Below are 26418 nucleotides of genomic sequence, written 5' to 3'. Positions count from 1 at the left end.
GGGGTGGGAGTCAAGAGACTTTGGCATTTTTTTGAGTGTTTTGGCATTTTTTTAGTCTTCCCCTGGCATTTTGTTGAAAAATAATCTGGCATTCCTGGTTTTGATCAGGGATGCCAGTTTGGCATTTTAAATGCCAGATTCCAAAAATCTGGCATTTTTGAAAACCGTTTGGCATTAGAAAAATCATTTGGCATTTGGCATTTTCATTTGGCATTTTCTTTTCTTGTATATTATACTTCAAATGACACCTTTTCTTAATTATTTCTAAACGCGTAAAAACAAACATCTTCACATTTCTTTTTCATTCTTTAAATCCAACCGTGGTGTAGTGGTTTAGCACTCCACTTAGTAGTCAGTAGGTAAATAATTACCCCAACAGGAAATTTAGTATAATTCAAAAAAAAAAAAAAAAAACACAGAAAAGAAAACACGCAAGCCACCAGGATATGATAGTAAATTGTCTATCAAAAGTGAGTAGTTTTCTTAGTGGGGTGGGAGTCAACAGACTTTGGCATCTTTTTGAGTGTTTTGGCATTTTTTGAGTCTTCCCCTGGCATTTTGTTGAAAAATAATCTGGCAACCCTAGTTTTGATTCGAAGCGCAACTTTCGACTTCAACCAAGTTGACTTGGACCTTATATTTACGATAATATTTAAATTGTGTTACAAATTTGATCAATTCATGCCTGAACGAAACCAATAAAATGCATATTAAGTCGATTGTAATAGATGGCTTCAAGTCTTATGCTCAAAGAACTGAAGTAAATGGTTTTGACCCTCTATTTAACGCAATCACTGGATTGAATGGGAGTGGCAAATCAAACATTTTGGATTCCATTTGTTTTCTTCTTGGAATTTCAAATTTAACCCAGGTATAATTGGAACAAAAATGTCCATAAAAATTTCAAGCTATACCAAACCGACAGTCTTGTTCTTCTTATTCTTGCTTTATATATGTCACCCATTTTGCCGCTGTGTTGCTGGATCAAACTTATGACTTATGGCATGGTTAGGTGGCGTTTTTATGCACCTCCGTTGGAGTTGGAGGTGTACAAGTACAAAAATGCACCGTATTTTTATGCACCTCCGTTGGCGGTGATGGTAAATTAATGAAAATGCTGCATACGTCCATGAGGTTTAAATAGTTTTAGATTGTAGTTTAGCATGCTGCTTAGTGATTACCTATGTACGTTTAAGTAGGGAGTTTAATAGAAATTCTAAATGTACCTCACACACTTGAAACCAATGTCATATGAAAGAGCTGGCAACACAGATTACAAAACAGTTTGAATTTTGTTTCTATCTTGATTAGAAATGTAGTTACGGCAGTTCAAAGTCTGAAATTTCAGACCGATTTTTACCCCAAAATTACCATTGCAAAGTTGTGACCGAAATCGCCTGATGTTAATAAAAAATGGTTAAAACAGTCAATATGGAGTTCTTATCATATATTGTATACCAAAATGTTCGTCTTATCGAGGACAATGCATTTACATTAATAAAGAGGAAGATAAACATTTCAAATTAACACATTATTACATAATATGTCACATAATCAAAAACTCGGCTAGACGTAAGAAACAATTTGCTCTATCACTTTTGGATTTATCCCCAATATCTCACTGAAACAATTGCAAATAATTACCCTCTTTTAATTAATACATAGAGAATAAAAAAGGGTTTGAGAGTATTTAAATGAAAAGATATAAACATGTTGTGTAATGACTTAATGAGTTTATTTTTACCTATGGCAATTTAATTGCATATAAATAAAATGGTAGATTGAAAAAGTTCAAATAAATTGAAACAGATTCCCTATCATAATTAGAAGGAAAGTTCTGGCTTTTAATACTTTAAAAAATTCTGCTAAACACTTTGGGTTTATTGCTATTACTATTACATGATTTGAACTGACAATTAATATAATTTTATCCCCCCCCCCCCCCACCCCTTCTCTCTCAATGTATGGGGTGTCAAAACTAATAGAACTTCTTACCATAATAATTATTAAGGCTAAGGCCTTTAGAATATGGATACAAATGATAAACATATCTAAACATATGGGAAAGAAACTTGATGGCAAAGTAAAATTAAATTAAATTAAAGCAATTGGTATTTTTAAAATATCGATATTATTAATATCGGATTTCAAAAAGAGAAGAAATATACAAACTTTTAAAACAAAACTATAAAATACCTATAAATAAAGTTGGAAAGTATGTATTCAAAATAAAAACATAGTAAATAATAGTACTGAAAATATTATGGACTAAATTTAACATAATACATAACTAAATTTAAAATACCGATATGAATATCGATATCGCCCGGCAGCCATGATGAGAAGATAATGTAAACAAGGCATTTCGGCGCAGAGTTAAAAGGTGTCTGCGCATCGATATAGAGCCCTGAAATTTGGCATGAATAAAGTTTAGATGTTATTCTAAAAACAAGCGTTTAAATTTTAAAAACACACGCGGTAAATAAAAATATAAATGCATTTGAAAATTGCCAAATTTTAACTTCATATAACTTCTGGAATTATTAATGGATTTTTCATTAATTGGCACCATTTAAAAGGAAATTGAAAGACGAAAATAATGATACCAAAATATCTGCGATATTCCTCTTTATAACGAAGTTATGCATCTTTAATTGAACCCCCCAAAACGCGAACGGCAATTTCCAGTCACAACTTTCCTATGGGCGAGTTGGGTCAAAATTTGACTGCCACTGCTGCTGCTCACTAAACTGCCTAGTTTAAGTTTAACAATGACAAGAAATTAAAAAAGAATAAAAACAATAATTTAAAAACTCAAAAGTAAAAGTAAAAAGAAACATGGCCATGGCACACAAATACTGATCTCAAATTAATAAATAAATTTAGAAAATTAAAATCGAAGTTTTTTAAAAACATAAAAAGTTTTTAAAAGAAAAAAAAGCAAACAAAAATAAAGTAAATTTAAAAACGAAAAAAAAAAAATGTCTACAATGGGAATCGAACCCGGTACTTTCAAGGTTAGAGTCTGACTGCTTGTCCGCTGTGCTACGGAGCCACCTGACTGTTCATAACATTTAATTTCTTTCTAAAACATTATTTTACCTTCAATGCAACTTCTATTTTCTGGTTTTATTTTTCGATTTTTAAAATTATTATAGTTATTATATAAATTTATTAACAAAAACATCCTACAGATGTCACAATATAACTTTCGCCATGTCCAAATAAGGAAACACGAAATTGGATGGGATGCGCATGCGTGACAGAGGTGTATAATAACGATCCGTTAAGATACATCGTCAGCGGAGGTGCATAAAAACACTACGCAAACTTATTTTCTCCGGTACTAGGCAAACTCGGGGGACCCAAATTCAAATAATTTGTATTTAAAAAGTCTCTCCCCTCCCAAACCCCCTGCTCCTACTAGACTTTTTTGTTTTTTCTAAAGTTTCCCCCTCCTAAACCCAATATTATTTGGGACCCCGAGTTTGCGGTAGTACCTTTTCTCCTACTCCTTGGTCTGTCTCTCGTCTACTACGTCTAAGTCTAAGATAAGTTCTTCACATAGCCATAAGTCTAAGTGTAGGCACTTAAATAAATGGTCACTAGTTATCGTTTGTCAGCTGCAGACTAAAACCATGACCTGGTTAAATTTAGATACGTAGCTTTGGACTTTGGTGTTAGTGTGTATTTACAGAATTTGATAAATTAAAGACTTAACCCTTCTACCGCATTGGGGTCAACCGGAAATAACGAACGGTTCCCAGTACTTGCCTAGCAAGTTTGAATGACGTAGCTAAGATATAGCGTCACTCGGGTTTGATCGCGTCATTTCATACGTCAATAACTAGCTTCATTCTCAACCCAAACAGCTTAAATAAACTGTTTGCTGATTGGATGAAACTAATAATATCAACCAATCAAACTTCTGCTTTTATTTCATAAAGAACACAATGGAAATTTTACTGAATTAAGGTCGGGTCTGTGTTACGTTTTTACAACTGACGCGCATGTGACTCGGAAAAGGTGTGTTACATTAAAACCACCGTCGCGGTATTGGGGTCGGAATGTGTGTTACGTTTATACAACGGTCGAGGATCGGGGGTTAGGCAGTGTCTACGTAGACGGTAACCGGGCACCTAGCCTCAGGATCTAGGTACACGGTAGCTCTGGTAACTGGTTTGCCGCTACAATACAAGCAATGAATGGACCTCGCTGTGTATGTGTGTGTGTGTGCGCGCGTTATTTAAAAAAATCAAACGATACAATTTACCCCTTTAAAGGCGAAATTCAAGGTTACCATGTATAAATGTTACTGTGTACGTAGATCCTGAGGCTAGGTGCCCGGTTAGTAACGAAAATAATGAAACCAAAATATCTGCGATATGCCTTTTTATAACGAAGTTATACATCTTTAATTGAACCCCCGTAAAACTTTTAGTAAAAGCAAACGGCAATTCCAGTCATAACTTTCTTATGGGCGAGTTGGGTCACAATTTTGACTCCTGCTGCTGCTCACTAAACTGCCTAAATTTACCGTTTACGTAGACACTCCGTAACCTTAAAAGGGCATTGAACTTGAACGCTCTATCATTTGGTACAAGTACAACAATTACCATTTCCCTCTTTAAATTCATTTAGAAGATATTGTAATGGATAGATAGCTTAATGTTAGTGGTTAAGATAATTAAGCCGTGTATTATGAAAAAAATTCACTTGAAACATAAATAATCATAAAATTTAACCATTTTCCTTTCCAATGATACCATTTTCAACTATCAAAACTGCTTCCCTGTTACCCTTTGAGCCTTCCATAAAATCGCACTCATTTCAAAATCTACCAAAATAACGCCATTTTAGCTTGGACTGCTGTAGTCAGCATCATTCATTATTGGCTCCTAGCCTAGTGACGTCACGGTGTTTCAGGGGAATCCCCTGCCCCTTTCATTTTTTTCAGTCAGCTGGAGCCCAGTGTCAGGCTGATTCCTATATTAATTTTTGGGGTGTTTTTAAGGTACTCTAGCAGTGAGCTGATAAATGAAATGGCCTAGTGGCTGTGACTGTGACCCGATATTTTGGACTATTGAGTGATGGGTCTCTGAAAAAGTTCCATAGATTTTTTATTTATGGATGGGTTTTATGATTTATGACTAATTTTCTTCAGGAGGAATTACCCTGCCGTTTGGTGTTGGTTATGTTTAAATTTAACAATGCCAATTTAGTATATCTTTTGATCGTGGATAAAATAGGGTATAGTTTAGCTTTGGATTATTAAAAAATTAGAAATTTGTAAATCAAAATTCCAGTGAGGGCCCGTGATTTAAAGTCTTAACTTTTTAGTAAAATTAATTTTGGGGCAAAGTTGTATACCGCATTCCTTTAATTCGTACCAGCAAAATCTTTACTCAAATCCTAGTGGCCATTTTAGGCCAGTTTTGAAATCCAAATGGTGGTTACTACCGGAAATGCAACAGTTCCAGGTCACAAAGTCTGTCAATAAATAACAAAGGCAAATAGAGAGGACATTTTTCAACTAAAATAACTTTACTTCTGCTCCTCTGATTTTCAAACTTTTGGTATCATTAAAATTGTGTTGAAAAGCATTTTATAATGATATAGGATTCATTGAGCTCAACCCAATTTGATATTTTTAATCTCAGTATCACTCATACTCATATAATATCAGGATTTGGGATGTCACCTGCGACTGTAGTACTGTAGGCAAGTTAAATCATTGAATCAGTGCATCACTCGTGTAGAGTAAGTTATGTAATAGATAGTGTGTGTTTGGCTAAGAAACTCAAAACATTGCCATCCAGAAATATAACGACCAACACACAAAACTATGTGTAGTAACCATGGACTTTTTAAGCCTGGTTTATACAGTTTAGTGAGAGTTACTCATAAAGATGGATGGCAAAAAACAATAACAAAGACCTGGGTGACGTCAACTTCATTCTGTCTGTAAGTTATGATTATAATTGTAGGCACAAAGGCTAAAAGTAAAAGTGTGAAACTCGTTTTTTTGGGGGTAGGGGGGACTTTATTTTGGACCCTTTAACTTTAATACTTTAGTGTTATGGTCACTATGGCGTTATTTGTGAACCAAGGTGGCTAATTTTGTTACCATTTTAAAGGACACAAAAGAAGCTTTCAAATTCTAATGACGTATTTTATTGCCGTAATTCTCCAAATGCATATGAAGTGAAAATTTATCAATTTTTGAATTATAAAATAACTTTTAAAAGTAGGCACTTTAATTCATTGAAACACCTTAATTTGACCCAGTCAGGTGGATGGGGCTTGAAAAATCATAAAATTTGATACCTTATTTGTTTCTCTGCGACTAACAGTTCCAGAGTTATTTATATTTTTCTGTTGAAAATTTTAGCCAATTTTACAGAGAGAATCTGTGATCTCACTGCTGCCTCAAAATAAACCAGCATCTCGCGGCGATCTGGAAAGTTTGGGTTTTGCAGTCAACATGGATCACTCATTGTTTTAAGTAATTTTGTTTCAATTAAGAAATAAATGGCAAGTGTTGGGTATCATTTTAAAGGTCAGAATATAAGCTTTATTTTTATATAAATCATTTTCATGTATGGTAAGTATGGAAAAAAATTAATTTTGACTTCCAATCCTATTTTTTCAAAGAATAGATCTTAATTATCATTTCATCACTGTCATTATTAATTTGTTGATGTTGTTGGTTGTGGTAATTTTTTGCTGCAAACATAAAACTTAATTACATAATCAGCTGAGAGTAGTGATAAACACCTCACTGAATTAATAAACCTATGAAAAGTCTAGCAGATATATTTTTTGAATGCTACTTTTTTATCCCTTTCAGGATGAAAAGTATCGCATAGATTACTAGAAATATTATGTTTTTTGTATTTTCTCCAGCTCTATCACTGAACTGAGTCAATTTTCTATCTTTGTACAGGTTCGTGCTGGTAATTTGCAAGACCTTGTGTATAAAAGTGGACAAGCTGGTGTGACCAAAGCAACTGTGAGCATCACATTTGACAACTCCAATAAGAACCAAACCCCTCTTGGATATGAACAGTATGATGAAATAACAGTAACCAGACAGGTTGTATTTAAATTTTCTATTTGTTATGGAAGTTTGAATATGTATTTATCATATTTACAAAGAGTATACCAGTTAAATTTCACTTTCCAGTGTATATTGTCCTTGTTTTGGTCTTAAACAGTGCTTGAATGCCTTCTAACAAAACTAAAAATACATTTTAAAAAATCAAGTACCAATATGATTTTAATTATAATCAAATCCATATTGATGAGTTTTGAAATTATGTTTTAATAGTTTCACCGTTTAGACAAGGAGCTTAGAACTCTCTGCTGTTACTTTTTAACACAAATAAAATTACATTTTGTCACAGGTTGTAATTGGAGGGAGGAACAAGTATTTAATAAATGGAAGCAATGCAAACAATATGAGAGTTCATGATTTGTTCCGCTCGGTTCAACTGAATGTCAACAACCCTCACTTTCTGATTATGCAAGGACGTATCACCAAAGTTTTGAATATGAAGCCTCCAGAGGTAAGAGTGTCATATGTTGTCTGAGACTAGATACTGAGTATCTTGTTGATTTGCTTTATTAGTATAGTGGCCTCTGTTTATGAGTACGCTTGGGGTGCAAATCAGAATTTTTGCGGTATAAATTTACCCCTTTGCACTAAAAAGGACTCATCACAAATTTTGTTCCATTTTAAGACATGAAAATGACTTATTTATATTTATACGAAAATGAAGCTTATTTTCAGTCCTTAAAAATGATGCCATGGATAGTTTAATCTGCCCAATCTTAGCGATTACAATTAGTGGCCCAATTCAACTGCAAAACCCAAACTTTCCAGATCATCACAGGATTCTGGTTAGGAGGCAGCAGAGAGATCACATATATCATTCACTCTATATAATTGACTAAAATTTTCAACAATATCTGGAACCGCTTGTTGTGGAGGAATGAGTAAGCTATCAAATTGAATGATATTTCAAGTCCCATCCTCCTGATTGGGTCAAATTCAGATGTTTTGAGTTTGAAAATTTTTCAGTCACATGACCAATATTTGATTTGTGTGACTTAGTACCGTTTGGTGAGTAGTTTTATTTTTCCTTCATTTTTCGTTTTATCCCTGTTTTGGATGATAAATCCCTGTTTTTCTCCCCAAAATCCCTTGATGGCATAATCGGATGTTGGCAGGTCTGAATTAGAGTCTGAACCAGTTCACAGAAAAAGAAGATGACATAAGCCAGTGCATCTGATCAAAAGTCAAACAAACAACTATCACAAGCTTCTTTACCCCTTGTCCCACACCCATGGCATATTGTGTCAGAAAAGACAGCTTATTTACCCTTAAAAAAAGATTTAGCTGTACAAGGAATAAAGCTTTTAATTTATTTTTAATTAAACCAATGGCTGTTCCAAGCCTGAAGCCTGGTGTATACCATGTATACATTTGGAAACCAAAAGGAAAAAGTTATCATTACTTTAACATGAAAAAAATCTGAGTCCACGTATAAGCATGCTCTGTTTGATCCCAGAAAACCGTGCTTGTGAATGGAGACCACTGTGTTGTATTATTTTGTCTTTTGTTAAATTATAAATTTGAGCTTTTGTTTTATGATACTTATACTTATACAATTTTTAGACCCATATATATAGTCTGGTAGGGGGAAATTCCTTTTTTGACTAGAAAATTGCTGTGTCACTTGTGGGAGACAAATTATATGTTGGTATTTCAGATGGTGGAGTGGTGTATGTCATGCATCTGTGGACGGAATGGCAGAGATAAAAGTTAGAACTGGTATAAGTTCTAAAAATATATGAAAAGTGGAAAAAATATTTTAAAAGTATTGGATTCCTTTGAATTTTTATGTTTTGTAACGTTGTATTTAGATTCTTTCAATGATTGAGGAGGCTGCTGGCACCCGTCTCTATGAGACCAAGAAGGAAGCTGCTCAAAAGACAATTGAAAAGAAGGATGCAAAACTGCGAGAAATTGATTCTGTGAGTTTATCTTGGCATAAGTTATTCTTACATTATTTGACTAAAAGGAGGATCAGATTTCCTCTAAGCAAAAAGGTGATTTAATTTATTATTTTTTTGCCGAGCAAAAGTAGGCAAATGATTTTCATTTCTCCTTCCCCCCTTTCCCATTCCATCATCTACCACATTTGATATGCCGTTTTCCAGTTGTGCCAGAAAACTATCCTTCTGTGTTTGGTGGCAAAAGCTTGTTGTCATTTTGATAGGGAATTATCCAATGATGACAAATTCCTATTTTTTGACTTTCTGATTCCACTTTTGGAATGTAAAGTGATGGCAGGTTTGTATTATTATATATGTTATTTTGCATTTTGGTTTGAGTTGACCTGATTGACTGATCCATCTTTCTCTTTTTTTTGACAAATTGTTACTATCATCACTGATAATGCTTCCAAAGCTTTGAAAGTAGAGAAAATCTTTGTAGATACCGACATGATAAATAGTCAACTTTTAGAAAATATAGGGCCATTACCTTCACCATGCTTGTGTTCTTACATGTCTTTTTATTATTATTATCATTAAAGGTTTTAAAGGAAGATATTAACCCGACCCTGGAAAAATTAAGGGATGAACGATCCTCATATTTGGAATACCAGAAAATCATAAGAGAACTGGAACATCTGAATAAGCTGTACATTGCTTATCAATTTGTTGCTGCCACAGTAAGTTTCCTTGCTTGTTTTATAACATAATTTTTTTAAGTTACAGCTCTCTTTCAATACATTACATGTTTTAACTTATTCTTTTGTGATTTCTTAGCATTATCTGTGAATTTACTCTTTTCTTTCTCTCCAGAAAAAGATTTCTTAGCATTATCTGTGAATTTACTCTTTTCTTTCTCTCCAGGAAAAGAAAAAGAAGTCGGGAACTGATCTTACTGAGATTCAAACGTTGATTGAAAAATCAAAGGAACGCACTGAAGAGGTTTGCAATTTATTACTACTCATTGTGGGACAAAAATTCTAAAGTTTATATATTATCAGATCTTTTGTTCATCCCAATTTTTTCCTAAAATTTAGTTCTATCCCGATTTCATTATTGTCTACAGCCGGATCCCGATTAAAAAAAATAATTGGTCTTTTTTCCGTATTTTAGTATGGATTCTGATAACAGATAGGGAAATACCTGATGAAATACCCCATATGGGGAAAAAATGTTTAATGAGTGTAAGTTATAGTCTGTTTCGTTATTGTCCTCTATGGTCATCAATACACATTTTGTGTGTCTGATTAGTCCCTTCAAGGTGAATGCAGTTGATTTCAGTTATATTTTAGGAGGGACAATTAATGAGTTATTATATGTTGTTTCCAACACGTTAGGTCAATGACCTCCAATTGGTATGTTAAATTATTGTAGTCGGCCACACTGTATCTATTTAATTTTGGCAGTGTGTGTTTGTGTGATGGCATGCACGTGTTTGATTAAGTGTGTGCTGGGGGGGGGGGGGGGGTCCTGTCAAGGCTACATCCATTGCTTCAATGCTTTGCTCTGAGATCACTAAGGGCATGTGACTATTATTATTATTTGACACTTGTTTTAGTCTCTAATCAATCTGCAATTTAAAAAAAATTATATTGCAAGATTTGAGTACCTTTTGACTGTCTTTTACATTATCTGCCGCAAAGCATGTCATAGACAATTGACATTTCCTTGAACCCGGTTTTTTCACTCAGATCCTGATTTTTCTCTTATTTGGTCCTGCTTTATAAAATATTATTTTGGTATTTGGTGACAGGTCTGTGTTATTGATAAGAGAATATAGCATGTAAAGATCAAATGCTTTACTAGTTAACAAGTTATTTAAGTAATACAAGAGACTAAGAATAATAAAATAATAAAAAATGTTATAGCAGAATATATAATACATTTGGACTCTCCTATCATTTTTATGCAGATGATTTTCAAATTTATGTTTTTGTTCATGCTACTGATTTAAGTAAATTGATAAATAGGTTTGAATGTTGTTTTACTGAAATTAAGAATTGGATGAACGAATTAATGTTGAATTATGATAAAACTCCAATGATTAATTTTGGAATGACTGTTGTTGAATCTGCCACCAAAGTAAAACATCTTGGCTTCTACTTCGACTGTAATCGTTCTATGTCAGTTCAAGTTAAACACCTTATCAAGTGCATGTACATTGAAATAAGAATAAGTAAAATTGGACATTTGATTCCTTTGATCATAATTGAACTTCTGATAAATGCCTTAGTGTTATCCAAATTAAATAATTGCAACTACCTTTTAATTAACATCTCCAAATAAAATGTTAAACACCTTCAAGTTGTACCAAACAATGCTGCTAGATTAGTTTAGAAAAAAGACAAAAATAATCTGCTTCTGATCTCCTGAGAGAGAGCTGCACGGGTTACCTGTTGAGAAAAGCATCATCTATAAAATATGTTCCATAATCTATAATACACTGAATAGTCATGCTCCTGCATATTTATATGACTTTGTACACCCCTATTTTCAGAGTATAACTCTAAGATCTAATAGTAATAAATCTTATCTTATTAGTGAACAATCTTTTGAATTTTCGCATTCCATTTTTGGAATGATATCCCCCAGAATATTATTTAGCAGCTTTCAAATCTAAATTGAAAACTCATCTTTTGTCTCATAGTTCTATTTTGAAAATGAAGTTTTTCTTATCAAAAAGATGTAAATGGTAATGTCTATGTAAGAAATTGAAATTGCCATGCTTCATTTTTCATTGTATTTATTTATCTTAAGAATGTAAAGCACCTTGAGCCTGATGAAATCGGGATAAGGCACTATACAAATGCCATTTATTATTATTTTTATTATTACATGAACATACCATGGCTTTGTACTTTGCAGTATGATGCTGTGGTGGGAAAAGTTACATTTTTCACCATACTTGGGTTAAAATGAAGACCTAGAGCAGCATTATTGTCTCTGTTGAAAGTTTTGTATTGTGCCTTACAGGCTCCATATCTCTTCCCATGTGTGTGCTTCATTGTTTCAGTCTTGTTATTAACTTTTACTTTTGTTTTGTTTAAATTATGATTTTTGAGCATTCTTAAGATAATGATTATTAACTAATATTTGCCATTAATCACAAAGAAAAGGGTTTTGATCTGTTGAGGTCTTTGCATACAAAATTTTACGGAGGCTTTGACTGTGCTGGGATCTTTCTTAATTGTAATTATATGTGATGGACCAGCAGGAGGATGTATATAATTTCCTTTTTTTTTTCATCTCTTACATTGTTATAACAATATACATATCTACCGACCATTACAAAAAATTAGTCAGAATTTGATTAAAACATTTATTGCAATGCCTTGGTTACTGATTAAGTCAGATTTTTAAATATTTTCATCAGTCATTGACCGTCATTATTTGTTTTGTAACAATTGCAGTTTTTCAAAGTTTTCCAATTTTCCTGACCAAATTTCGGAGAACACACTTTTATTAACCATTGTTATCAGATGTCTCGAATTGGCAGGTACAACAATATCAGCTATACTAACAATTATACAATTAAAAAATTTTTTTCTCTGTTTTCAGATAAAAACCAAGATTCAGGAAATAGATGCTGCCATTGCAGCTTTAGAGGAAAAAAGAATTGCAGTATGTATTAAAGGAATTCCAATTTATTTATATAAGAGATTTGCTCATTAAATTTCAGTGATGACAATCTTCCACAGAATTCCGGCTGGGTGGGGTTCCTGACCTCCCATAGTGGGCAGGGAGGTACACACTGTGTCTTCTATCCCCTTATATCTGTTTTCCGTCATGCTTTCTGTCCCCCCCCCCCCCCCCTCTCTCTCTCTCTCTCTCTCTCTCCTCCTCTCTTTTCTCTCTCTCTCTCTCTCTCTCTCTCTCTCTCTCTCTCTCTCTCTCTTTCTTTGTTCCTCTTTCTCTTTCTGTTTCTCTCTTTCTATCTTTCCCTTATCCATATCTCTCTCTCTCAACCGTTCTATCAATCTTCATGTTAACTTTATAAACGTCATCTGGTTATAGAGAGATGATATTAATCTGTTAAAATTATAAGGGGTGCTTAACTTAGTTTACTCTTTTTACCTGTGTTATTTCAATGTTTAACAATTTTGATTTTTATAATATATAAATATATATAATATATTATATAATATATATAATATATATATATATATATATATATATATATATATATAATAATATATATAATATATATTAGAGGAAGAGAGGAGAGAGAGAGAGAGAGAGAGAGAGAGATGTATAATATTCTTATTTATTTATTTTATATTTTCAGGAGTCTGGTAATGTCATGGCCAAGTTGGAGGTTGAATTATCCGATATGAAGGCAGCTGATGTGAAAGTCCAAGGTTCTGTCAATGCAAGGAGAGATGCCCTAAAGTCAGAGCAGAAGAAACAAAAGGAGTTGAACAAAAATGTTTCTGATGTAAGACGTTTTTTATTATTACTATTATTATTATTATTAGTATTATTGTTATTTTGATTGAATTTATTTTTAAGAATTTTTTATTGTCTATTGAATATTATTTTTATTGCAGTACTCATGATAATCACAAACATGTAGATTTTGTATCATAATTTATTGACACCTTTTTATTTACTCTTTTTTTTTCATGTTAAGTACCAAATATTTTAATTTGTATTTTTTTCTTTGAAATTTCAGAACAAATCATCAATTGCCAATCGTCAGAGGGATTTGAATAAGATTGAAGGCAATGTGGAAAAGATGAGGGAAGACAAAGAGAAAGCAGAAAAGGATTATGAAGCAGCCAAGACTCACTTCCAAGCTGTTAGTGCTGGTCTCTCTTCAAATGAAGATGGGGCAGCTGCAAGTCTAAACGATCAATTAATCAGTAGGACATCTTTTTAAATATTTATTGATGTGAATAACAGAAAAAGTCATTCTTTTTCTTGACTAATATTTTAAGACCTGAGTACTATTCAGATGATGGCACAATAAGTAATTTTCATTAGATATCCTGATTATCATTAAATGATCCAGAATTTTTAAAGACTTGCGCCTTCCAACAATGTTATTTGTTTTAGCAGCTGATGCCATCTTCATGTTATCGTTATAGTGAATGTACTCTTATGGTGGTGAATCAAATGTATGTGAAATTCAGGTAAATAAACATTCCTAAAGCATACATCTGCACATATGTCATTATATATCAATTGATTTTGTGTTTTTTTTTTCTAATTGAGTCTAAAAGTAAATTTGCCCTGATTTCATATATGTAACAATCAATGACTTTATGCAGCCTCAAATTCTGGTGTATTATTATGAGTGTAATTATTTAATTACTGATCCTTTTTATTTTATTTTTTTTCAGCTGCAAAGAGTGATATAAGTAAGGCAACAACAGACACCCAACAAGCCCAGATGAGGTGGGTAGTTTGTGGCAGTTTTAACTCTCCCATTTTAAGGGAGGGGGAGGGGGGGGGGAGGGGGAGCGACACTAAAGGATCATTTTTTTTATTTGATGAAATATCCTAAACTTCTATGCACAGTCATAATGTATATGTTAGGGAAGGATGATTGCATATAATTTTTTTCGAAAAAAGTTGCCCGTTGCTATGGAAACGATGCCAATTGGAAAATAAACAACAAATCTTTAAAAGTCAAAGGCTTTTTTGTTTATCAACCGATTGCCTTAATATTTTGGCCAGAGGTAGAAAAAAGGAAAAATAAAGAGGCTCTAGAATCCCGATTCAGTTCAAAGTTATTACTCGATTATTCCCCTTGAAAAAAGTTACATAATTTCAAATTACTCATAAATTTTTATTTTTTTTCAAAATCCGGCTCTTAGAGGACCTGCGTATTTGTATGAGGAATATACAGTCATTCATATTCATCTGACATGTTGCTTTTAACTTACGTCGCACAGGTAGATACTAAAGTGTGTTGCTTGCATCTGCTTTTCTTTATTGCTCTTTTATTTTACGAGTTAAAAGAAATAGGGTGGGGTCTGTCATAGAAGGATGGAATATCAGCTCACTCAATTTTAGGTATATGCCGGAATCTGTTTTATCATCATAGTTATGCACATCAGATCATGTTTGTATTAATTCATGTGAACATTTTACCCCTTTAACCACTGGATGAGGTTCCCAACCTCCCATAGTCTTCTATCCCCCTATATCTGTTTTCCAACTTGCTTTCTGTCTTTGTCTTGGAATTAGATTACTTGGTTTTGTCCTGCTCCTGACCAGATGCCCTGGCTGAAAGGGAAACAGTCAAATGTATAGTTAGTTTTGGGAGATGATATTTTTTTTCCTTGTAAATCATCTCTCTATTATGCACTGTATTATGTTTTCTTTATATTATATATGATTTGTAAAACATTTGAGTGTGTTCCTCTTAGTGGGAACCTATGCTTGTATCTGGATGAGACTTTTAGTGATCTCAAACTAAGTACTTTGATAGTATGCTCTTGGAATCTACACCTATTTCTTATTTGAACTAATTTCCCTTTGTCTTACCTTTTCTTGGGTGCTTTAATTGTAATTCTAGAACTTTTTACTATCCCATTTTCTTCCTTTTTACTGGCGCTGATATGACCTTAATGTGTTGCAAGTGCCGTAAATCCCTTATAAACAAAAACATTACCCCTTTAACCAAATGTATTGGAAATTTTACCAAATTAAATATATGAAAATTATTTTTTAAAATATTTTTTTTCTTTGTTGGTCTTATATTTAAGATAAACCAATTCAATGCATAATTATGTCAGTGTTTCACACAAAAAATGAGTTATGACCAGATCAGGAGTGAGATGAGTATTGTAAACTTATTAGCCACTCCCACGCCTCGTTCTGAAAATAGTCCGCGAAATTAAAGGGGAGGCAAGAGAAAATCAGCTGATCGTTAAAATAGTAACAGAAAAGTGGAGGTGCTCGGCAATGAATGCAAGAAAGACGTTTAAAACGCCGTAAAAATGTTTAAAAATCACTTAATGTTATAATTACCATCCATAACAACCTGTCAAATTCACATATGTAAGATGTCAAGCCAAAATTAATAATAAAATAATAAAGAACAACGATTGACCGGTGGTCCGTTGACTGCACATGCATACGAGTACCAGAAATATTTTGTAAACAATGTAACACAATATAATGTGTAAGTTTCAAAGCAAATGCAACCACAAATAACATCAAAGAACAATGTGGGACTACTGTTTTAATTTCATAAAACCAAACGTATATTTTCTGCCCCGATATTGAACGTGTAGTTAGTATGTATCGTACAAACAACATTCGTTTAGACAGGTAGTCGGGATTCTAGCGCCAGTTTTATTTGGGCAACCATGATTGGGATTTCACTCAATGCACTTATTATTATTATTATTATTATTATTATTATTATTATTATTATTATTATTATTATTATTATTATTATTATTATTATTATTATTATTATTATTATCATTATTATTATTATTATTATATAATAATAATAATAATAATAATAATAATAATAATAATAATAATAATAATAATAATAATAACAATAATAATAATAATAACAATGATAATAATAATAATAATAATAATAATAATAATAATAAGCAGTTGAAAGGATATAGTCTTTGGTGTATAAGTGCATATGTACAATATTTCTTATAATAAATGCTTCAAAACAAAACAAAACTAAAAAAAATAAATAAAGAATAAATGAATAAAAATATCTATTTGGGCATTTACTTACATTAATAGTCTTGAAAATCACAATCACAATCTATGAAAATTAAATATCCCAAAATCCGAAGAAGACATGAATTTAATCCAAAATCCAACACAGGAATGTATTTTAATAGGAGACAGATATCCTATTAAAACCATAGCATTACTTGCAAACAACAATACCCCACTCTGCGTTTAACGGGCTTGTGGCCGTCACATTGTAAATTGTGGCCGCATTAGGGTAATCGGTGTCCTAAAGACTGACACACTGACATACAATCAATGAGAACTATAAAGAATCCATTCTAGAATTCAACTACAAACTGAAAAGCATGATAAATATCACTCTCTCAAATAATTTCCTTTGCTCAGGTTCACTCACACTCTCCTTTATTGCAAAACATTGATAAGTGAGATAAAGTTTGTATTTCAATTATAAACTTAATCACATAACCTAAATGATGGAGAATAAAAACAGCTAATTATAAAAAAAATTCACAGATCAAGTTATCTATTTGAACTCCGCATATTTAGCTTAATTACTCATTGACCATATATTTTTTTAAATGGCATTGTTTCATTTAAACAAGACCATGACGCTTATGCCTGGACCGGGTATTCACAAATTCTACTTTTGTGTTCCACTTTTCGAATCGAATTAATCTCTATCTTATCCGTTTATTTGCAAATTTTCTGCACTTTATAAATAAGACCATAACGCTTATGTCTGGACCGGTTGTTCGCAAATTCTGCCTTTGTGTTCCACTGTTCGATTAGAATTAATCTCTATTTTTTCCGTTTATTTGCAAAGTTTCTGCACTTTATAAATAAGACCATAGCGCTTATGTCTGGACCGGGCATTCGCAAATTCTGCTTTTGTGTTCCACTTTTCGAATCGAATTAATATCTAGTCTATCTGTTTATTTGCAAAGTTTCCGCATTTTATTAATAAGACCATAACGCTTATGTCTGGACCGGGCATTCGCAAATTCTGCTTTTGTGTTCCACTTTTCGAATCGAATTAATCTCTATTTTATCCATTTATTTGCAAAGTTTCTAGATTTTATAAATAAGACCATAACGCTTATGTCTGGACCGGTTGTTCGCAAATTCTGCCTTTGTGTTCCACTGTTCGATTAGAATTAATCTGTTTTTTTCCGTTTATTTGCAAAGTTTCTGCACTTTATAAATAAGACCATAGCGCTTATGTCTGGACCGGGCATTCGCAAATTCTGCTTTTGTGTTCCACTTTTCGAATCGAATTAATCTCTATTTTATCCGTCTATTTGCAAAGATTCTGTACTTTATAAATAGGACTATGACGCTTATGTCTGGACTGGGTATTCGCAAATTTTCCTTTTGTGTTCCACTTTTCGAATCGAAATAACATCTAGTCTATCCGTTTATTTGCAAAGTTTCTGCACTTTATAAATAAGACCATAACGCTTATGTCTGGACCGGGCATTCGCAGATTCTGCTTTTGTGTTCCACTTTTCGAATCGAATGAATCTCTATCTTATCCGTTTATTTGCAAAGTTTCTGCACTTTATAAATAAGACCATAGCGCTTATGTCTGGACCGGGCATTCGCAAATTCTGCTTTTGTGTTCCACTTTTCGAATCGAATGAATCTCTATCTTATCCGTTTATTTGCAAAGTTTCTGCACTTTATAAATAAGACCATAACGCTTATGTCTGGACCGGGCATTCGCAAATTCTGCTTTTGTGTTCCACTTTTCGAATCGAATGAATCTCTATCTTGTCCGTTTATTTTCAAAGTTTCTAGATTTTATAAATAAGACCATAACACTTATGTCTGGACCGGCATTCGCAAATTCTGCTTTTGTGTTCCACTTTTCGAATCGAATTAATCTCTATTTTATCCGTTTATTTGCAAAGATTCTGCACTTTATAAATAAGACCATGACGCTTATGTCTGGACCGGGTATTCGCAAATTCTCCTTTTGTGTTCCACTTTTCGAATCGAATTAATATCTAGTCTATCGGTTTATTTGCAAAGTTTCTGCATTTTATAAATAATAATAATTGTTCAAAATTTTACCTTACACCCGATATTACAAGTACAAGTGAGCCAGGTGAAGAAGATTGTCAAACAGTGTGACAGATGAAATAGGAAGAAAGAGAGAGGGAGGGAGAGAGAGAGAGAGAGAAAGAGAGAGAGAGAGAGAGAGAGATATTCGTTTTTTGTTCAAAATCTCTCTCTCTCTCTCTCTATCTCTCATTGCACAAGGTTGTGCTATTTACTACTATTTATCAAGAACAGCCAAGCTGGCAACCCAGTCTCTGTATAAACTAAGCAAGATGGCAACAGGGACCTCGCCGAAGCTTTAGTTTGAGTCAAACGGTTTTGTTAAAAAAAACCACCCAAAATAAGTTCGTGTCGTAAGTGATGGAAGTTGAAGTCGGCTTATTATAAAATCGTTTTTATGGTCTGTTTGGATTACCCTTTTTAAATAGAAAAAGTGAATATATCATAAACTTGAAGAATAGGCAAGCTAAATGAAATTTAAATTGACTGATTAAATGAGTACGCGAGGCTGAGTTGCGAACGACTACTGGGTTCCGACATTCCGATCCCAGTGTCATTCATGTTCACCGTACCGTGTTACTGTCTACACACTACACTGCATTGTTAGTGACTGGTCATGTCTTTTTTGTTTGTATGTTTTACGCAAGCTTAATAAAAATTAAATTGACTGATTAAATGAATACGTGAGGCAGAGTTGCGAACGACTCATGGGTTCCGACATTCCGATCCCAGTGTCAGTCATGTTCACCGTACTGTGTTACTGTCTACACACTACACGGCATTGTTAGTGACTGGTCATGCCTGTTTTGTTTGTATGTTTCTTTTAATATGGGTCAATTTACAAAGAATAATAATAGAAATGTTCAAAACAAAAACTAGATTCACTGTTACGTGCCTGTAATGAAGTGCTTTCCACAAACCGTGAGCGAGAATGATGGTGGAGGTAATGGCAACCATGTCGGTTTGTTATTGTTTCCTACCTCCGTCAACCCGCGCATCCGGTTGCGCACCCACGCTGATTCTGACCAATTTGAATTTAATTTATATAATAGTTTTGACCATACTATCACCTATCATGAAAACATCACTATAAATCGGAATATGGATTCAGAAGAAAAATAATTGTATTGCAGTTATCATAAAACTGACATGCTTTTGTGATCCAGCTTCTGATAAAGGGTGTATTATGAGCTTAATGTAGAGTGAGATTTATTATGTTTTCCCTGCCTGTTAATACATTTTCCCCATATTATATCAGGAATTTCTTTTTCCCGAGATAAAGAGTTTGATAAAGATTTCTGTTTGTATTATCACCTTCACTTTTATCTCATAATCAACATCATTAATCAGCATGTAAAAAAATATTCCTTTTTAAACCTCTAGGTGACGGGGGCGATTTCACTCCAAACTCCCCCCCCCCCCCCCCCCCAGGAAGAAAACAAAAACAAAAAAACGAGCAATATACAACCAACTTTTGTCAGATATGACTGTTGTTTCCATTGGTTCCTGCAAGAAATTAGTAACAGCAATTCAACTTGATTTTCTCCAGAAGCTAGTCTCATCACAGTTAACATTGTCTTCATCTTCCTGAAAGTGTTGGAAATGGCGATCATATCTTAACTAAATTCATGCATTGAGTTGACTTAAAATCGGCCCTGATGGGTATAGGGTTAAGGGAAATGACGAATACTTAATTATATTGACTGTACTAGTTGTTATATGCCCTTTACATCTGTTAATATGAATTAATTTTTCGACTTCGGCAAAAAGTCAATCAACATCCTGCTTTGTCCATGATGTATTTAGATGTGACTTTGACTTTAGCGTGGAGAAATTTTATTGTCATTGCCAGAAAGCATGCCTAAAATTTGAAGAATGTTTATGCTCCATTGCATCTGCCAGTAAATGGGATGCCATAATTGGAACTGTTTTCGTGCACATTCCCAGTTGATTGGGCGTGTACTATATATTACATTTTGTTGGCTTTCTTTTCCTTTTGGAATTCATATTATATTTTCTTTCTTAAATTGCTAGATTGAAACATGCTCAAAAAGAGATCAAGACAAAAGAAACGGAACTAAAAAAGACAGATCAAGATTATCAGAAAAACCAAGCTACCTACAAAGGGTTGAAGACAAATTTGACCAAATTAGAGGTGATCATATATTTATATTTATTATTCAGAGAAAATATGGCATTTGTGTTATGTACGTAAAACCATCCACACTCAAAGGCATATATAAACAGTACATAAATTGTTGGTTTTCAAGATTGCTGGAAATAAAAGAGACTAATTTCTTGGTACAAAGGGCATGAACGGATAAAACATATTTTTGTTTTTCAATGTTTTGCAGGGAATTAACTTCCACACCTATTGCTTTGTTGAATCTGGATGTCACAGATGTGCTTCTCCTCTCACTTGATTTTTTAAATTATTTTTATTGTTAAGTTCAATGTACAATTCATAAACTGTCGGATGTGCTATGGTTTCTTTTTGATGTTTCCTTGAGGCATCTAATTACCTTTTGCTGTTTCAAATAGAGCTTCCAATTTTATTTATTTCTTTTTTTTTTTTTTTTTTGCATGTCCTGGATATGGTGCCTTCTAAGAATATCATCAGGAATAAATTCCACCTGTATTTTATTAACTGGCATTTGACTTTCTTGTTGTCCAGACGAACACAATTAAAAAGAGAAGAGATGACCTGACAATAAACAGTCCTGTCTCACTCCAGTAGTGATATTAAATTCAGGATATCATTTCCCTCAATGGATGATCTGGTAGGAAGAGTCTTTGTGCAGCAATTTTAAAAATTAATTAATTCAACACTAGCAGGTGTAAAAAGAGTACCTGGTTGTTAACAGTTATGTCTGTTTGAAAAAATTGTAATATCGCCTAACATGTGTCTTTTCTCTGTCTTCATGTTATTTGCTGCTATTGGATAGGTACCCTTTGTAAAGTGCTTTGAGCATGTTTAGTTGATTTTGCGCTATATATTAAAAAAAAAAAAACCCTCAAAAGTTCAAGTTTATCTCTTTGGTAAACTGTTTTTCTGTTCCTGGCTTAGTCATTTTATAAAGAAATATTCTGACTGATAAGACTATCATTCATTATTAACTGTAAATTTCATTCATCTGTCTTTTTTAGGCTGATATGAAAAAATTTGGTTATGAAGAGGGCACAGAGGAGCGGTTGGCTACTGAGAAGAGGTCCCTCGACACAGATGTCAGGAGCAAGAGAGAAAAGTTACACACATTGGAAGCAAGGTTGGACCTCAGTCTTGTGGATAAAATTGCTAAATGCTCTATGATGCTTGAAAATTGGAGGGCATAGAAATTACTATTATACTTTGGAATCTTGTTGATATTTATTTTGTGCTAATATGTAGAAAATAGGTGAATTGTGAGAGCCCTGATTGCTCAGTTTGAAGTGTACTTGCTGCAAGTAAAGGGACCCATATCGACAAGAAGAATTGAGATTTTCTTCATTGAACCACGTTGATATGATTTGTGTATGACCCAATGTTGCCAACTATATGCCAAAATGCGTTTTATTTCGCTTTTTAAATCAAATTACACGTTTATGCTATTTTGTTCCACATTACACCTTTTTGTCAACATCAAGGTCGTGTGGGTGATTTAAGTTAAGCGATTTTTTCTTTGTCTGGAATCTTGTCTCACTAAAAATGGAGGTTGAATTGTGTAATCAAGTTGATATAAGTTTTCTAGTCAATTCTTTTCCCACATTACTGTAATCGGGTTATTAATTTCTTCATCCAGCTCGTGGTGACCATAGAAGTAAATCAACGATGTGTACAATTTCTAACCGATCTTTGTTTTTGTTCTCAAATTGTCTATAGAAGTTGAAGTGAAAGCCCATTCCCTGGATTAAAATGGAGCATCCTTCAGAGAAAAAAGTAAAAATAGATAAACAATGACAAACATTTAGAGACAATAGTTCTGTAATGTTCAAGAGAATAGTTCGTTCTGAAAGGGATTAAACTTAAGCTTTTTTGTGAGCTCTGCTGATGCCATTTAAGCTTTAACGCAGGTGGTGCTTTTGACATAAAAAGACATTGGGCAACCAAAACAAAAAAAAACATGAGTGCAGAGAAAGGTGCATTTTCATCATCCACTTCCAGATTATCTTGTTTTCTGAAGCCTAAACCAGAAGAAGATTTCAGTGTTATTTGGGCAAAAGTAGCCTTTACCAAATTTATTGTGGAGAGGAATCTTCCAACTATTACGCCCTTTCCTTCAAAATTACATCTTTCTCCCGTCAAAATTGTACCTTTTCTTCAATTGGGGTTTGCAGCTCTATGACTATGCTTTGTCTTATGCAGATTAGATTTATGTCTTTGATAAAGCCAAATGTTTTGGAAAGAATTTTGTAAATAAAAAAATTTTTAATTTCCTTTTGCAAGCCCCCCCCCCCCCCCCCCCCCCCCCCTTCCACTCCCCTCCTTCCCTCTCTCTCTCTCCTCTCTCTCTCTCTCTCTCTCTCTCTCTCTCTCTCTCTCTCTCTCTCTCTCTCTCTCTCTCTCTCTTTCTCTCTCTCTCACACACAATCACATATGCTTTAATTTTTAGGCATTGAATATTTATGTTGTTCCCATTTCAGTTTATGTGCTTGTATTTGGGTGTGACTTTTAAGGATATAAATTACACTTGAAACCTACTTTTGATCTTTGTTTGAACTGGTCCCCCTTTTCTGACTTTTCTTCAGTGCTTATAAGCTTTCCTTGCGCCTTCCTTTTCTTTTGCATTGTATTAACTTATAAGTATTGCTAGTTCTGTAAAACTCATGAAATCAAACAAATAATGTCTGACTTCAATTTTACTTCTCTCAAGAACATTCAAAAGTTTTCTAAATTCATTTTCAGATATCCTCATCTCAAATTTGACTACAAAGATCCAGAGAAAAACTTTGACAGGAAAAAGATCAGTGGTTTGGTTTGCAAACTGTTCAATTTGAAAGATCCTAAGTTTTCCACTGCCTTAGAAGTTACTGCTGGTGGAAAGGTACATTTTACATCATACGTGAAAATTGCTTCTCCCTAAATGTTTATGCCTATACAGAATCACTCATTAATTGTTTTTGTATCATCCTGAAATGCCAATCTTCTTTTTATGGTTTTATCACTGACTTTAGATGATTTTAAAAGTAATTATAATATTGATTTGTGATGCTGAAATGGGAGGTCAAAAGTTTATCCAAGAAGTGATTTTGAAAATTTGTTCACAGTTATACAATGTGGTCGTAGATTCAGAAGTGACTGGCAAAAAGCTTTTAAAATATGGAGAACTGAAGAGAAGAGTTACCATCTTGCCTTTGAATAAAATGTCTGGGAGAGTCATTGATCGAGCCACAATACAGAATGCTGAAGCATTGGTGAGTTTTGATATTTAATCTTATCTGTTTTTAAAGGAGGCATTGGAAAATTTGAACAAACCTGCAACCTGTTTGTTGTTTGGTCTAAAGGATAGCAAATATGTTCAGAAAACAGCTATGAGATTCACTATCTCCTTATAACCTGGATTTCTTCCTATCTTTTTAGGATTTTTAGTGTAAAAATGTGTAGGATATACTCATGGGAGATTGAGATGGGTATTGCTCTTTAAATAATAATCTTAGAATATCAGGTTTGTTCTTACCTCTTTTGCATCATTAGTTTTTGTCACCAATTGCATGATTGACTCACAGGTTGGCAAAGGAAAAGTTTGGTATGCACTGGATTTGGTGACTTATGACAAGGCCTACCAACCCATTATGGAGTTTGTATTTGGCTCTGTCTTGATCTGTGCTGATCTTAACACAGCCAGTAAAGTGGCTTATGACCCTAGGATACAGAAGAAATGCGTCACATTGGAGGGTGACTCAGTAGATCCTGCTGGAACCATGTCTGGAGGTTAGTCTATGATCTAGGAAAAGAATGTTAGATTCTCAACTTCACACTGTAATTGAAATTTTCAATTTTTGAAATAATTGCATTGTGTTAGCTATGAGTGAATCATTTAGGTTATTCCATAAATATCCCCATTGATATGGAGGTAATTTTTATTTCAAGTTCTTTTCTAGAGAGGTGGGCCTTTGGCCTACCAACCTCCGCTGGACGTCCAACTCGCCTTGAGCATGCATTCACGTAAAATATAAAGATTTTTTTTTAAAACCTACCTCTGTTTCAAAAACTAGCATCTTTCAGCTTTCTAAGGAACATTTTGATTTTTCAGAACTTTAGTTCGTTAAAAAAATACCGGCCAATCTGACCCGTTGAGTCGAATGAAAACGAAATTTTGTTGTTTACACGGTTCAAAGGAAATGCCGTAAATAAGCTTTCATGGACTTCCTGTGTTGTTTTTATAGTGTCACGTGACCGTTTTGAGAAATTTGTCGTCTGCTACAAATAATTAGACCGGTAGGGGGTAGATATTTTCGTTGGAGCAGAGAAAAAGTGAGTATTATTTCTTGGACTTGTAGAGAGGCCTAGGGTCCACCAGCAGTCAAGTTGATTGAATAAAAGAAAAAAAGGCCTTTTTTATCCGCCGCCACCACCACCGTGAGAGTGGTGAGGGGGGGGGGGGGTTGCATGATGAAGACGAAAGGGGGGCGTGTGGCTTGGTGACGTAGAGCTTGTCAACGCTGCTGGCAGATGTTTTTAACCCCTTAACAGCGAAGCAAATTTTTTGCTTTCAGATAATAGTTTGCTTTTATCTTTATTATTGTTAACGGAGAATACAGCTTTTCCACCAAGAGAGCAGTCAGACTTTCGCAACTCGGACTTCAATTGTCTATAATCGTTTTGCCGTTACTTGTCTTTTGATGAAAGAGGATTTGGTGTTAGGTCAAAGATCGAATTTGGCCGCTAAAGGTTGCATTGCTACTGGGTTTGCTCTCCCCCCCCCCTCCTCCTTTTTTTCTTCTTTTTTTTTTTCAACTTAGTATTGTTGATTGCTATTTCCTTTTTTTATGATTAGCAAGTGCCGTAGGAGTCTCACAGGATGCAGGAGTACTGCAATTAACCCTTTGCCAGTGACATTATTTTTTTTGTTTTCAAATAATAGTCGTCATTTATATTATTTTTTAACGCAGAAAAAAAACGTTTCCACCATAAGAGCAGTAAGAATATTGGTAAAAAGCGCTTTGAGCACGTTGGGTGGATATTGCCCTATATAAAAGCTCATGTTTTTAAATTGTAATTTGTTTTTTGTCTTTTGATGAAAACGGTAATTTTTTATTTTTGGTCCAAGTAAGATTGATATTCGCCTTTAAAAGGTTAAGTTGTTTTGTTTTTTCAGGGTTTTTTTGTTTTGTTTTTCAAATGCGGATACGCTGCTTCTTCTTTTTTTTTCCTCAACTGGCAAGCTATCGCTGTACTTACCCGCATGGCTTGCACACACAAAAGGATACATCTAGGTCACAAAACCTTACATCCAGGTCACAAAATCAGACAACTAGGTCACACCTCAAGAAATCTCTGTTTCGTTTGTTCCAAGATAGCAAAACAAACCAGACGTCTTGGAGTTCGAAAGAGCTTTCCATAAAATATTTGGCATTTGCAAGACCCCCAGAAACCAATTCCCTATACAGCTCTTGTGCACAGTTACTTATGACCTT

General features: G+C 33.8%; 1 protein-coding gene across 1 annotated transcript in view; it reads left to right on the top strand.

Moving 5' to 3' along the window:
* Positions 1 to 551: 551 nt before the first annotated feature.
* The window catches only part of LOC144961479 (structural maintenance of chromosomes protein 2-like), a 45180-nt gene continuing 19313 nt past the window's right edge, over positions 552 to 26418 (top strand). The window contains exons 1-15 of the mRNA XM_078894654.1: positions 552 to 871; positions 6947 to 7096; positions 7407 to 7568; positions 8929 to 9039; positions 9603 to 9740; positions 9925 to 10002; positions 12619 to 12681; positions 13346 to 13495; positions 13733 to 13922; positions 14403 to 14457; positions 20839 to 20959; positions 21952 to 22070; positions 23687 to 23825; positions 24049 to 24195; positions 24508 to 24712. Of these exons, the coding sequence (XP_078750780.1) occupies positions 704 to 871; positions 6947 to 7096; positions 7407 to 7568; positions 8929 to 9039; positions 9603 to 9740; positions 9925 to 10002; positions 12619 to 12681; positions 13346 to 13495; positions 13733 to 13922; positions 14403 to 14457; positions 20839 to 20959; positions 21952 to 22070; positions 23687 to 23825; positions 24049 to 24195; positions 24508 to 24712 (1996 nt within the window). The 5' untranslated portion in view covers positions 552 to 703. The remainder of the gene's footprint in view (positions 872 to 6946; positions 7097 to 7406; positions 7569 to 8928; positions 9040 to 9602; positions 9741 to 9924; positions 10003 to 12618; positions 12682 to 13345; positions 13496 to 13732; positions 13923 to 14402; positions 14458 to 20838; positions 20960 to 21951; positions 22071 to 23686; positions 23826 to 24048; positions 24196 to 24507; positions 24713 to 26418) is intronic.

This window comes from Berghia stephanieae, chromosome 1 (assembly GCF_034508935.2).
Source record: "Berghia stephanieae isolate SIO BIC M18660-M18661 chromosome 1, UCSD_Bste_1.3, whole genome shotgun sequence".
NCBI classification, from domain to species: Eukaryota; Metazoa; Mollusca; class Gastropoda; order Nudibranchia; family Aeolidiidae; genus Berghia; species Berghia stephanieae.
The sequence above is the reverse complement of the archived record's forward strand: the minus strand, read 5'-3'. Positions and strand labels throughout refer to the sequence as shown.